The sequence below is a fragment of the Bos javanicus genome, chromosome 25 (assembly GCF_032452875.1).
Source record: "Bos javanicus breed banteng chromosome 25, ARS-OSU_banteng_1.0, whole genome shotgun sequence".
Classification (NCBI taxonomy): domain Eukaryota; kingdom Metazoa; phylum Chordata; class Mammalia; order Artiodactyla; family Bovidae; genus Bos; species Bos javanicus.
In genome coordinates this window covers 19,013,727-19,029,563 of record NC_083892.1, presented here as the reverse complement: position 1 = coordinate 19,029,563, position 15,837 = coordinate 19,013,727, and the positions used below count along the sequence as shown (strand labels likewise).

At 38.8% G+C, this 15,837-nt stretch overlaps 1 protein-coding gene across 3 annotated transcripts in view; it reads left to right on the top strand.

The window, feature by feature from the left end:
• Positions 1-3,198: 3,198 nt before the first annotated feature.
• ZP2 (zona pellucida glycoprotein 2) overlaps positions 3,199-15,837 on the top strand; it is a 35,782-nt gene continuing 23,143 nt past the window's right edge. For all 3 annotated transcript variants that reach the window (XR_009733513.1, XM_061401367.1, XM_061401366.1), the window contains exon 1: positions 3,199-3,865. Coding sequence is in view for 2 of the 3 variants with exons in the window: in XM_061401367.1 (XP_061257351.1) it covers positions 3,732-3,865 (134 nt within the window). In the remaining variant the exon portion in view is untranslated. The remainder of the gene's footprint in view (positions 3,866-15,837) is intronic.

Below are 15,837 nucleotides of genomic sequence, written 5' to 3'. Positions count from 1 at the left end.
AGAATCCCAGGGACAGAGGAGCCTGGTGGGCTGCCGTCTATGGGGTCACACAGAGTCGGACACGACTGAAGTGACTTAGCAGCAGCAGCAGCAGAACCCCTCACCAGGTGGAAAAAGTTAACTACATGCTGACCATCAACACATAGACTCCAAACCAGCTGGAACCAGAAGGTTGATGACTGAGATTTTCAAAATATCACCCTGTTACTTCACCAATAACCAATCAAGAACTGTGGATGAGCTGGTCACACAGCCTGTGACCCTTTTCCTCACATTGTCCTTAAAAACCCTTCCCTGAAAGCCACTGGTGAGTTTGGGTCTTTTAAGTAAAAGTTTTTGCTTGGCACCCTGCAATAAATGCTGCATTTTCCTTCACCACAGCCTAGTGTCAGTAGATTGGCTTTGCCACACCGACAGTGAGCAGACCCAACTTCTGTTTGGTAACAACCATAATCCAGTTTTATAACATATCTGTAACCCCTCAAATATCCCTCATGCTAATTTGTAATCACTCCTCTTTCTCATTCCTAGCCTCAGGAAACCACAAATCTGTTTTCTGTCTCTACAGATTTGCTATTTGTAGGTATTTCATGTAAATGGAATCATACAATATATAGCCTTTTGTAGCTTCCAATAAATTTTTGAGGTGCATGCATTTTACAGCATGTAACATTATTTCCTTCCCTTTTATTTCTGAATAGCATTCTACTATACTAATACACCAACTTTTCTTTATTCTTTCAACAGTTGATAGACATTTGAATTGTCTCCACATTTTGTTTTTATGAATACTGCTACCATAATTGTACAAGTTTTTGTGTGGACATATACTTTCACATATCTAAGGTATAAATCAACAAATGGAATTTCTCAATTATATGGCAATTTATATTTAACTTTTTAAGAAATTAACAAACTTTTCCAAAGTGACTGTATAGATTTTCATTTCCATCAGCAATGTTTGAAACTGTTCAGTTCAGTCACTCAGTCGTGTCTGACTCTTTGTGACCCCATGGACTGCAGCACATCAGGCTTCCCTGTCCATCACCAACTCCTGGAGCTTGCGCAAACTCATGTGCATGAAGTCAGTGATGCCATTCAACCATCTCATCCTCCATCGTCCCCTTCTCCTCCTGCCTTCAATCTTTCCCAGCCTCAGGGTCTTTTCAAACGAGTCAGTTCTTTACATCAAGGGGCCAAAGTATTAGAGCTACAGCTTCAGCATCAGTCCTTCCAATGAATAATCAGGATTGATTTCCTTTAGGATTGACTGGTTTGATCACCTTGCAGTCCAAGAGACTCCCAAGAGTCTTCTCCAACACCACAGTTCAAAAGCATCAATTCTTCGGCACTCAGCTTTCTTTATGGTCCAACTCTCACATCTATACATGACTACTGGAAAAACCATAGCTTTGACTATACAGACATTTGTCAGCAAAGTATGTCTGCTTTTTAATATGCTGTTGAGGTTGGTCATAACTTTTCTTCCAAGGAGCCGGTATCTTTTAATTTCATGGCAGCAGTCACCATCTGCAGTGATTTTGGAGCCCAAGAAAATAAAATGTGTCACTGTTTTCTTTGTTTCCCCATCTATTTGCCATGAAGTGATAAAACTGGATGCCATGATCTTCGATTTTTGAATGTTGAGTTTTAAGACAGCTTTTTTGCTCTCCTCTTTCACTTTCATCAGGAGGCTTTTGAGTTCCTCTTCACTTTCTGCCATAAAGGTAGTGTCATCTGCGTATCTGAGGTTATTGATATTTCTCCCAGCAATCTTGATCCCAGCTTGTGCTTCATCCAACCTGGCATTTTGCATGATGTACTCTGCATATAAGTTAAGTAAGCAGGGTGACAATATACAGCCTTGACATGCTCCTTTCCCAATTTGAAACCATGTTGTTCCATGTTCGGTTCTAACTATTGCTTCTTTACCTGCATGCAGATTTCTCAGGAGGCAGGTAAGGTGGTCTGGTAATCCCATCTCTTGAAGAATTTCCCACAATTTGTTGTGATCTACGCAGTCAAAGGCTTTGGTGTATGAGACTGTTGCTGCTGCTGCTGCTAAGTCGCTTCAGTCATGTCCAACCCTGTGCGACCCCATAGACGGCAGCCCAGACTGTTAGGGAAATTGAAATGGAGAAAGTCTTGTTCAGTCTTCAGAAGCAGGAGAGCAGGCTTCTGACCTTGCTGCTGACCTGCCTGTACACTACCCAGACTCCGTGCCTGTCTGCAAGCATAGAAAGCCAGGTAGCCCTTTAGATAAGAAAGTAAGTGGCTCTTGGAATTCTTTTCTTTTTTTTTTTTTAAACTTTACAATATTGTATTAGTTTTGCCAAATATCGAAATGAATCCGCCACAGGTATACCTGTGTTCCCCATCCTGAACCCTCCTCCCTCCTCCCTCCCCATACCTTCTCTCTGGGTCGTCCCAGTGCACCAGCCCCAAGCATCCAGTATCGTGCATCGAACCTGGACTGGCGACTCATTTCATACATAATATTATACATGTTTCAATGCCATTCTCCCAAATCTCCCCACCCTCTCCCTCTCCCACAGAGTCCATAAGACTGATCTATACATCAGTGTCTCTTTTGCTATCTCGTACACAGGGTTATTGTTACCATCTTTCTAAATTCCATATATATGCGTTAGTATACTGTATTGGTGTTTTTCTTTCTGGCTTACTTCACTCTGTATAATAGGTTCCAGTTTCATCCACCTCATTAGAACTGATTCAAATGTATTCTTTTTAATGGCTGAGTAATACTCCATTGTGTATATGTACCACAGCTTGCTTATCCATTCATCTGCTGATGGACATCTAGGTTGATTCCATGTCCTGGCTATTATAAACAGTGCTGCGATGAACATTGGGGTACACGTGTCTCTTTCTCTTCTGGTTTCCTCGGTGTGTATGCCCAGCAGTGGGATTGCTGGATCATAAGGCAGTTCTATTGCCAGTTTTTTAAGGAATCTCCACACTGTTCTCCATAGAGGCTGTACTAGTTTGCATTCCCACCAACAGTGTAAGAGGATTCCCTTTTCTCCACACGCTCTCAAGCATTTATTGCTTGTAGACTTTTGGATCGTAGCCATTCTGACTGGCGTGAAATGGTACCTCATAGTGGTTTTGATTTGCATTTCTCTGATAATGAGTGATGTTGAGCATCTTTGCATGTGTTTGTTAGCCATCTGAAGACCAGAAACTATAAAACTCCTAGAGGAGAACATAGGTAAAACACTCTCCGACATACATCACAGCAGGATCCTCTATGACCCACCTCCCAGAATATTGGAAATAAAAGCAAAAATAAACAAATGGGACCTAATTAAACTTAAAAGCTTCTGCACAACAAAGGAAACTATTAGCAAGGTGAAAAGGCAGCCTTCAGAATGGGAGAAAATAATAGCAAATGAAGCAACTGACAAACAACTCATCTCAAAAATATACAAGCAACTGCTACAGCTCAACTCCAGAAAAATAAATGACCCAATCAAAAAATGGACCAAAGAACTAAATAGACATTTCTCCAAAGAAGACATACAGATGGCTCTTGGAATTCTTGAGCCCCTGGAGGTCTGGTCAACCACATGGGGTCTAAAGAAACCCTTTGACTCACAAGATAAATAGCACTGTAAAAAGGTTAAAGTAAAACAGGAACTGCATTTTAGTATGCAAACTGATGATGATATCAGTTTGCAACCTGGGATTATAAGCAGGAGCCCCCGAAAATGCAATCTGAAATGTCACCAGTGAGTGGATACACTGCCCAAGGTCATTTCCGAACTGGGACTCCACGTTGCTGTTTACGAGGGACTTCCCAGTGCTGTTTAATTCTGGATGTTGGTCTGTGCGATTTGGTGATGTATGTGCTATTAATTCTCTCTATTGTTTCTATTGCTTTTATTTTAATGACTGTATATTGAAGTTAAGTCAAATAATCTACAAAAATTCAAATTGTTCATTTGTGTGTAATGAATGGTTTCTTTTGTTAACAAATCCTTTGAATCTAAAATGAAAATAAAACTTTTGGCAAAACAGAGGCTGTAAGCCTTTTCATATCCTTGCAGCCTTTATTATTTGCCTTTTCATTTAAAGTTATCTTAGTGGATGTGAAGTGGTACCACTGTTGTTTAAATTTTTTTTCCTAATGAGTAACAATGTCGATAATGTTTTAAGTGCTTATTAGCTATTTTACATTAAAAAAACTTTTTATTAGGTTGTCTTATTATTATTGAATTATAAGAGTTCTTTATACGTCCTAGATAAAAATCCTTTATCAGATATTTTGAACTTAATGAAAATGAAAACAAACATTTCAACATTTACAGGACACAATTAAAACAGAACTGGGAGAACTTTACAGTTTTTAATGCTTATGTTACTAATAGAAAAGAAGGAAAATCTGAAATCATTAACTTAAACTTCAGCCTTATGGAAAGAAGGAAAAGAACAGAAAAATTAGTGTAAATAAAGAACACAATATAAAATGAAAACATGGTTCAAATTGATCTGTAATCAAAGTAAATGTAAACAGAGCAAATTCACCAGTTAGAAGACTCAGCCATGTCTTATTTGTAATAGACACACTTAAAATATACAATAGCAACAACAACAAAAAGTGAAAGCAAAAAAGGAAAAGCTATATCAAGAAAATACTAACAACAAATTGGTATAGCTATATTTGTATCAGACAAAAATGTAGTTTAAGCCAAACAATTACCAAGGATAAAGAGATAGTGATGAAATATTTATCAAGAAAATATGATAGTTCTAAACTTGTATGTACCAAGTAATATAGCCTCAAAATAGAAAAAACAAATATTAATAGAATTTAAAGAGAAAGAACAAATCTGCTATCATAGCAAGAGATTTTAACACACTCCCTTAATATTATATATCAATCAGACTTAAGATTAGGAAAGGTATGAAAAATTTGAATACAGTTAAAAAGCTTTATCTAACAAGCCTATATAGAACACTGTATTCAATAGAAAATGCATGTTCTTTAAAAGCACACTGAGAATATTTGTAACATTCTGTTATATAAAATAGAACCTAATAGAACCCATGCAGGCCTCAATAAACATCAAATAGTAGGTTTCATGTAGCTCATATTCTCTGAAGACATTGCAATAAAATTAGAACCCATCATCCTTACACAACTGATTAACTGTTTATATGTTTTTGTGATATAACTTTTGCATCATTGTCATCATCTTGCATTGTATTTTTTCCTCTCTTTAATGCACTATAAATATTTCCCACATTGTTACAAAATAATATGCTTGGAATAGTTCATGGTATTGATGTGAGGGAGGTATATACTTGAAGTCTGTAGCTGTTTATTCCTCATCTATTTTTGTTTAAGTCTTTATTCTGCTGCTGCTAAATCACTTCAGTCGTGTTTGACTCTGTGCGACCCCAGAGATGGCAGCCCACCAGGCTCCCCTGTCCCTGGGATTCTCCAAGCAAGAACACTGGAGTGGGTTGCCATTTCCTCCTCCAATGCAAGAAAGTGAAAAGTGAAAGTGAAGTCGCTCAGTCGTGTCCGATTCTTAGCGACCCCATGGACTGCAGCCTACCAGGCTCCTCCATCCACAGATTTTCCAGGCAAGAGTACTGGAGTGGGGTCTTTATTCTAAGATAAATTAAAACCCACACTGAAAAAGCAAAAGCTTTCATCTGCAAATCCTTACAATAGTTAGCTTTAAAGGTCAATATTTTTTCTTTTTTTGGTTTCTATGAGAACAGTGGAAGCTGTAGAAGCAAATCCTTATTTATTTGCTTTTTAAAAAAAGGAATCTTTTTTATCCTATAAAAAGTGAAATATCCAAACATGACTGTGGACCCTTTCAGAACAAGGTAACATTGTTTCTCTATCATTTTTGCCTGAGCCACTGAAATTTAGACACAAGTGCATTCATTAATGTACTCTAAAATAGAAAATCATATGTAACCTGAGAAAGGGCTTCTCAAAGATAAACGGATTAATAGAATGCTCTGTTCTACTATACAGTATCGCGTTCTATTCTATTCTACAGTAATAGAATGCTAAGTGCCAATCACAGAAGGAGTCTGCTGACAGATAAAGATCATGATGGTGATAATAATGATAAGGATGATGAGAAGAGGAGAAGAATAAGAATTAGGGTAGAAGCAAAGGAAAAGGAAGCTGGAGCAATTATAAAGGAGAGGAATAAGGACTGCAAATGGAAGACAAAGAGGAGAAAGAAGAGTTTCTCAACTCCAGTAGTACTTATGACTTGGACTTAAACTCTTCCTGTGAAATGGTAAAAAACTGAGATACACACACACACACACACTCACACACACTCATCTATATATTTGTTGTTGTTGTTTAGTCGCTCAGTCATGTCCAACTCTTTGCAACTCCATGGATTATAGCCTGCCAGGCCCTTTTTCCGTGGGATTTCTCAGGCAAGAATACTGGTGTGGGTTGCCATTTCCTTCTCCAGGGGATCTTCCTGACCCAGGGATATAACTTGGTTTTCCTGCATTAGCAAGTGTATTCTTTACCACTGAGCCCACCACCTATATATATATAGGCTTCCCTTGGCACCCTTTGGCATTTCCCTAAGAAAACTTCCTAGAGAAAATTGGATGGGGAGGGACAGGGAAAGCAGAAATAAATCTTTCTGAACTTGAAACTCCTCTTTACCTCATTCCTTAAAGAGGAGGTTGAGAGAGTTGAACTTGGAGCTAGATAGAGTCCATATGGTCTAATGTAAGTTATTCCATCTATTTGAGTCTCTATTTCTTTGTGGATAAAGTTGGAGGAAATTTTTCATGATCCTATCATCAATTCCTTATGAGGGGTTGGATAATTGTGTGGCAATTGTGACTTTTGACTATATTTTTCTTATGGAAATAAGTGTTTGTGTCTGTTCCAACAGTACGCTGCTATTCTCTAGGAAGGTCAGAGAAGACCTGCCATACATACAGAGATTTTGAGGATTAGGCTTAAGTGGTGATGACCATTCCTTGTATTGTTCTTCTAACTGGCTAGTTAAGGCTCTCATCAACCTTCCTGTTGCAACAAACCCTGCTACCCACATCTCCCTATACTCCTGCAGTATTAGTATAACTTTAGTGAAACATCCTGCAAGTGACTTCTGTGTCACTGGTTGCTGCTTAGATTCAGAGGCGTAGGCTCTATTTCCTTCTTTGTTTTTCTAAAACTCCAGAAACTCAACCTATTACCAGGATCCCCAAGAATGTAATTCTGAGAGCCCTTCTGCCTAGATACCACTTCTTTTTGCCAAAGACTCATAAGAAAACAGGGTTAACGAGCTTCCAGAAACAGCATTTGCAGAGATTCTCTCACCAATGGGTCTCCTTTTCCCCACAGAGCAATGCCATTTTCAACTCTTCATTGTTGTGTTTATAATTTTGTGACCTCTCTTGTTTAATAGCAGCTACCTGATAGCTGAGTGGTCTGAACAGGAGTCCCATGTACTATGAAAGCAATTCTGGCCAAGTAGCCTTTGGATGGAGGATTTATTCAGGACTCTGATCTATCTATATAAGAGAGTTGTATATGATCCTTTGCTCAGGGAGAGGAAAAGAAGAGATAAAGACTAGTGCTAGATAATACTTCCAGTCCACCCCAAGAAAAACCATGCCAGCAAAGTGGAAAACAATCTTCTCCTTTGTTCTGAAAAACCATTCACTGCTCTTTGGGAAAGAAATTCAACAGCTTGTGCAACCCATGTTTTTATTAATGAGATTGCCCCCTGAACCACAAGGGATCTGGCTTTCAAAAGCACACATTGTTTGCTCTTCAAAGCTATTCACATCTAATTACAGAGGAAATTCCCTTGTCTGGTAGGGAAGCACAATTTTTATGTAGTAAGGAAAATGAAAAGATCCAAGCAGAAAATTTACTTTTAACAAGATTACTTCGTCTAATGAGTATCTGATTATAAATTCTATTGAAAATAAAAGCAATAACAGAAAGTAAATGAAAATAAAGGGGATTACAAAAGCCCTGTTGTTACCCAGAAAGCTTAGATGAATCAGGCCCGGGCAGAACCAGGCATCGTTAACACACAACTATATGTGCTGAATTGGTTTATGATAAATGTATCTGTTGCAGTAGAGACATTTTCATATGGATTATTAAGAAATGTCACTTACATGTGTATTTTTTCTCTTCATCACAGTGCTAAAACTGTTCAACCAATTTGATGTGGACTTTTTCTATTAAAGAGATTTCAACAACCCTGCTTTTCATTTAAACTCATAGGTAACTCAAAGTACAGAGCAACTTTCTTTCCCACACTGCAGATCGTTGGTGGTGTTTTCCTTTGAAACATTGTTAAACACAAACATGAAGCAATCAAAAGAACCATTGTCTTCCCTTCTGCTTTTTCTTCTTCAAATGAAAGCATTTATGAAAATATTTAGGTGGATAAATGGAGTATTGAAATTATAATGTCCCTGAAGTATTGATGGGGTTTAATTTATTCACATAAGTTTCAAGACATTCAAAGTCCTATGTGTTTTTTTTTTGCCAGAAAAACAGACAGAGCTGTTATTGTACCATCTGGTCTGCATGAGGCATATCTTGGCATCCCTTAACTGCACATTTTATAAATGCTAAACTCCAGATGGCAATACATTGTAACAGTGGAGAGCTTTATAAAGGTTTCCAAAAAACAAATTCTTTAAAATGTGAGTATTAGATACTCTAAGCAGGGGCTATGAATTTAAATTTCATACTTGGATTAACTGACTGTTAGCTGGACAAATTTCCTTTTATCTTATGCCTTTTCCCTTTCCTAATTAATTGCGGTTTTAAGAATTGAAAAGCTCAATCAACATAAATCATATGGCCTGATTCCTCACCCAAAGTTTAAGTTCTATAAAAACTTCAGAAACAGGGACCATTGGGAAACCTACATTAGCTGCCATTTTGTTTCAAGATAGCAGGATTATGACATAGGGGAGGTGTGTTATAGCACTCTTAAAGCAGATTATCAAATACCATTAAAACCATTTCTCAAAGCTGATATTTGGACTGGGAAGACAGGAAAATGTGAATGTTGAGCATTGTACTGAAATAAAGCCAGAGTACAGTAATGGTTAAGAATGTAGATTCTTAAGTCATAAAGGAAACTCTTCATTTTCTTAAGTTTTTTTCTCTTTCATCTGCATGTTTCTTTTCAAAAATAAGAACAACTGGGATCTGGAGTTTTCATCATCCTGTACCCAAGTGGCTCAGTGATAAAGAACACCTGCCAAGCAGGAGACACAGGTTTGATCCCTGGGTCGGAAAGATTCCCTGGAGAAGAAAACGGCAACCCACTCCAATATTATTGCCTTGGAAATTTCATGAACAGAGGAGCATTGTGGGCTACAGTCCATGGGATCGCAAAAGAGTCGTACACAACTTACCAACTAAATAACAACAACATACCTTACAACACAGTAAAAAGAACATATATCTCATAGTCACACAGAGTTTTATTTCAGTCTGAGAGTTTATAGTGGTTCTCTAAGGCTGCCACCTGATGTGAACAGTCAAGTCATTGGAAAAGACCTGATGCTGGGAAAGATTGAAGGCAAAAGGAGAAGAGGGTGACAGAGGATAAAATGGTTGGTTAGTATCACCAACTCAAAGGACATAAGTTTGAGCAAACTCCAGGAGATAGGGAGGGACAGGGAGGTCTGGCGTGCTGCAGTCCATGGGGTCACAAAGAGTTGGACACAACTTAGCAACAACAACAACAACAAAGGCTGCTAAAAATAGTATCTCAAACTCGGTGGCTTAAACACCAGAATTTTTTCCTTAGAGTTCTGGAAGATAGAAATCTGAGATCAAAGTGCTGGCAGAACTGGTTTCTTCTGAGGGTAACGAGGGAAAGATTTGTCCCAGGCCTCTGTCCTTGACTTATAAAAGGTCATCTTCCCCATATCTTCACGTTGTCTTCCCTCTGTATATGTCTATGCCCAAATTCCTTCTTCTCATAAGGACACAAATTATATTGTATTAGGGCCTACCCTAAAGACCTCATTTTAACTTAATCATCTCTGTAAAGACCCTAGTTCCAAATATAATCACATTCTGAGGTACCTAGGCTTTTTGGAGGGGGGCAGGGGAGCTTCAACTTTAATTCTTGTCATTTTCATTTGTATGAAATATCCTTTTCCATCCCTTACTTTCAATCTATTTGTGTCCTTGGCCTAAAGTGGGTCTCTTATGGGCAGCATATTGGAGCCTTGTTTTTTTTTAATCCAATCTGCTACTCTGGGTATTTTTTTTTTAACTTTACAATATTGTATTGGTTTTGCCATATATCAAAATGAATCCACCACAGGTATACATGTGTTCCCCATCCTGAATCCTCCTCCCTCCTCCCTCCCCATATCATCCCTCTGGGTCGTCCCAGTGCACCAGCCCCAAGCATCCAGTATTGTGCATTGAACCTGACCTGGCAACTCGTTTCATATATGATATTATACATGTTTCAATGCCATTCTCCCAAATCATCCCACCCTCTCCCTCTCCCACAGAGTCCAAAAGACTGTTCTATACATCAGTGTCTCTTTTGCTGTCTCATATACAGGGTTATTGTTACCATCTTTCTAAATTCCACATATATGCTTTAGTATACTGTATTGGTGTTTTTCTTTCTGGCTTACTTCACTCTGTATAATCGGCTCCAGTTTCATCCACCTCATTAGAACTAATTCAAATGTATTCTTTTTAATGGCTGAGTAATACTCCATTGTGTATATGTACCACAGCTTGCTTATCCATTCATCTGCTGATGGACATCTAGGTTGCTTCCATGTCCTGGCTATTATAAACAGTGCTGCAATGAACATTGGGGTACACGTGTCTCTTTGAATTCTGGTTTCCTCAGTGTGTATGCCCAGCAGTGGGATTGATGGATCATAAGGCAGTTCTGTTTCTGCTACTCTGGGTCTTTTGATTGGAGCATTTAGTCCATTGGCTTTTAAGGTATTGACAGATATGTATTAATTTCCATTTTAAATGTTGTTTTCCTGTTGACTTTGTATTTCTTCTTTATCCCTTTGCTTTTCTGTTTTCCCTTTTGTGGTTTGATAATTTTCTTTTGTATTATATTATGCTTATGTTCTTTTTCTTTTGGTTTTCATGAATCTATTGTATGTTTTTGATTTCCAATTACCCTGTTATTCAAGTATATTAACCTTCTGTGCTTCCTGTTCCTTGATATCTGTTGAATTTGAGAAGTTATCAGCCATCATTTCTTCAAATACATTTTCAATTTCCTTTTTACTTTCTTTTCCTCCTGGGATCCCTATTGTGTGTAGATTGGCACACTTTATATTCTCCCATAGGTCTCTTATTTTGCTTTCATTTTTTTCATTTGATTTTTTAGTCTGTTGTTCTGACTGGGTGATTTACATTATTCTATCTTTCATATCATTTATTCATTCTTCTGCATTATTCATTCTGCTATCATTGCTTTAGCTTAGCTTTAACCTTGGTGAATGAGTTCCCTAATTTTTCCTTTTACACTTTCTAGTTTCTTTTATAGCGATCAGCATTTCTAATTCCTTCAGTATTTTCATTATCTCTTATTTTCAACTCATGTCTATTAGACTGAAGAGATCTATTACATCATTTGTTTTTTTAGGAAAATCCTCTTTATCTTTTCATCAAGAGTGGCTCCTCTGCTTCTTTTAGTTATGTCTCTCGTTCCATGAGTTTAGGAGAAACAATTATATACTGTGGTCTTGGAGGGGCTTTTTCTAGGGAGTGTCCCTGTGTCATTTGTATGGATTTATTTTTTGGTGTGAAAGTTATTTTTAGTGTGTCTGCCTCCTGCCTCTTTCCTCAGCATTTGCTGGCCATTACCCCTTGAGAGGAGGTGTGACTGGTGTTTTGGTGACCAGAGCTTGCACTAAACATTGAGCAGGGGCTCCTGTTTGCTATGTGGCTGTCACTACCCTGTCATGGGCCAGGCATGTTCCCCAGCTGTTGGAGTGGAAGTCTGCAGATCCATTTCTGAGCTGCCTTCTGAGCTGCAGTGTGAGGTAGGTGCAATTGCTGTGCTCCCACTGGAAGAGGAGCTGCCGAGTATTCCTCTGCCAGAGCTGTTAACCAGTGACACTGCTCTGTTGTGTTATCTGTCACACATTTTGCAGGCTTACAAAGTGCACCACGGTTGGCACTGCCCTTGACCCCATCTCATCTTTAGAAATTCTGGCAATGAGCCCTGGTATCTATCAGATATTGTTTTTACAAGGCCACCAGCACAGATGCACTGAAGTCAGGTTCAAGAACTACAGAAGTTGTGCACCTGGATCTGCTAGGAGCACAATGGAGGCAAGCTTAGACCCTGGCCCAGTCCAGCCCCCAGGTGTGTGTGCCCACAAGTCCACAGCTGCTAAGGCCAGAGCTGTCTCAGCCATGTGAGCACTGTTGTCCACTCAGATGTCCTGTAGGGACTGAATTTACAAAGCCAGCAGTGGAGGTGTAAATCTGCAGCTTGTTCAGCCGAGGAGAGAGATTTCAGCCTTGCTTCCTAGGCCATGAAGGCCCTGGGACTCAGCTGAGGTTTTTAGCCCTGACTGGCTGTGGGCAACCCACTGGTGTCTGATCCCAGAGCCTCCTGAGGCAGCTGTGGGCTGTGGGATGCCCTGAGGTGGCAGCTGTGGTACAGAAGCCTGCTGGGATGGTGGCTGGGTTGTGAGAGCCCACCAAGGTGGTGGCTGGGGCGGGCTCTTCCAGAGCCCCTTGAGGCAGGGAGTAGCAAGTGGAGAAAAAGGCTGCCAAGGCAGCCCCACCTCTCCCTTTTTGTGTCACTCAACAATGGCACTTCAATCCTATAGTGGCCTGGGTTTCTTTCTCCACACAATCTCAGTTGCAGCCATGGCACACTCCAGTGCCTTCAGGCATCTCCACGCAGCCAGCAGCACTTCTCTCTCCAGGACTGTGCTCTAAACCCCAAGTTATAGCACCCAGCCCTCACGCAGCCCAGCAACATGTGTCTAAGGCTACATGAGCAGGGTGTTAACACAAAGTTTGTGTAGGTCTCTCGCTATTCTGTCTGCCACAAACCAGTTGCTGTGCCCTTCTCTGAGCCTCTAAAGCTCACTTTCTGTACAGATTTCCCTGCAAGTGAGGGGGCTTCCCAGGGTACAGGCACCTTTCCTTTTTTCAGCTCCCTTCTAAGGCCACAGTTCCCATCCCACTTCCTCTTTTTTCCCTTTCAATTCTATCCAGTTACATGGAGATCGTTCTTGTCCTTTTCAGGTATTTGAAGTCTTCAACCAATGTTCTAGAGGGGTTCTGTGGGAATTGTTCCATTTGTAGATGTATTTTTGATGTATTTGTGGAGGAGATGAGATCCAAATACTTCTAGTCCACCAACTTGATGTAAATGGATTAAATGCTTCAACTAAGAGATATAAACTGGCTGAATGGATACCAAAACAAGATCCATATACATACTGCCTATAGGAGAACTACCTCAGACCTAGGGACACATATAGGCTGAAAGTGAGTATATGGAAAAAGATATTCCATGAAAATGAAAATCAAAAGAAAGCTGGAGTAGCAATACTCTTATCAGGCAAAACAGACTTTAAAATAAAGACTGTTACAAGAGATAAGAGTTTCCCACATAGTGCTAGTGGTAAAGAACCTGCCTGCCAATGCAGGAGACATAAGAGACGCAGATTCAATCCCTGGTTTGGGAAGATTCCTTGGAGGAGAGCATGGCAATCCACTCCAGTGTTCTTGCCTAGAGAATCCCTGGACAGAGGAACAAAGAGTCAGGCACGACTGAAGTGACTCATGCACACACAAGAGATAAGGGACTCTCCATGAAGATCAAGGGATTGATCCAAGAAGAAGATATAACAACTGTAAACGTATATGCACCCAGCATAGGAGCACCTTGATATATAAGGCAAATGTTAACAGACTCGAAAGGGGAAATTGGCAGTAACACAATAATAGTGAGGAACTTTAGCACCCCTCTGATGTAGGTGGACAGATCATCCAGACAGAAAAGCAGTAAGGAAGCACAGGCCTGAAAGGACACTTTAAACCAGATGGACGTAATTGCTATTTATAGAGCATTTAATCTGAAATCAGCAGATTACGCATTCTTCTCAAATGTATGGAACACTCTCCAGGATAGATCACAAGCTGGGTCACAAGGCAAACCTTGGTAAATTTAAGAAAATTGAAATCACTTCAAGCATTTTTTCCAGCCACAACACTATGAGATTAGAAATTAACTACAAGAAAAAATATAAAAAGCACAAACACATGGAGGCTAAACAATGTGCTACTAAGCAGACAATGGGTCAGTGAAGAAAACAAAATGGAAATCAGAAAGTATCCAGAGGAAAATGAAAACAAAACAAACAAACAAAAAAATGGCAAACCAAAAACTATGGGACTGGAAAAGCAGTTATAAGAGGTAAGTTTACAGCACTATAACTCTGTTTCAGGAAACAAGAAAAATCTCAAATAAACAACCTAACCCTACCCTAAAGCAACTACAGAAAGAAGAACAAACAAAACTCAAAGTTAGCAGAAGGAAAGAAATCATGAAGATCGGAGTGGAAATAAATGAAACAGAGATGAAGAAAATGGTATAAAAGAATAATGAAACTAAAAGCAGTTCTTTGAAAAGATGAACAAAATTGATATGTGCTTATCCAGATTCATGGGAAAAAAAGGAAGAGGACTCACATTCATAAAAGGAAAAGTAGAAAAGGAGAAGTTACAATGGATACCACAGAAATACAAAGAATCATAAGAGACTAGTACAAGCAACTATATGCCCATATAATGGAGAGTCCAGAAGAAATGGAGAAATTCTTATAAAGGTACAATCTTCCAAGACTGAACCAGGAAGAACTAGAAAATATGACCAGACTGATAACAAGTACTAAAATTGAAATGGTGATTAAAAACTTCCAACAGGCAAAAGTCTATGACTGGATAGCTTCACATGCAATTTGTATCAAACATTAAGAGTTAATACCTATTCTTCTGAAACTCTCAAAAAATTTCAGAGAAAGAAACACTTCCAAACTCATTCTATGAGGCCACTATTACCCTGATGTCAAAACCAGACAAAGATATCACAAAAAAAGAAAGCTACAGGCCAATATCCCTGATGAAAATATGATCCAGCAATAACTCTTGGCATATATCCAGAGAAAACCATAATTCAGTAAGATACATGCACCTCAGTGTTCATTGCAGCACTATTTACAATAGCCAGACATGGAAGCAACCTAAATATCATCAACAGAGGAATAAAGAAGATGTGATACATATATACAATGGAATATTACTCAGCCATTGAAAAGAATGAAATAATGCCACTTGCAGCAACATGGGTGAACCTAGAGATTATTATACTAAGTAAAAGTAAATCAGAAAAAGACATGATATCACTTATATGTGGAATCTAAAAAAATGATATTAATGAACTCATTTACAAAAGAGAAATGGACTCACAGACTTTGAAAACAAACTTGTGGTTACAAAAGGGGAAAAGGGCAGGGGAGGGATAAATTAGGAGTTTGGGATTGATATGCACATACTACTATATATAAACTAGATAATCAACAAAGACCTACTTATAGCACAGAGAACTCTACTCAGTATTATATAATAACCTATATAGGAAAAGAAACTGAAAAAGAAACAATATATGTATAGGTATAACTGAATCACTTTGCTGTACACCTGAAACTAACACAATAGAACAAATCAACTATATTCCAATATAAAATAAAAATTAAATTATCAATTAAAAATGAAAAGATACATGCATCCTATGCCCATGAACA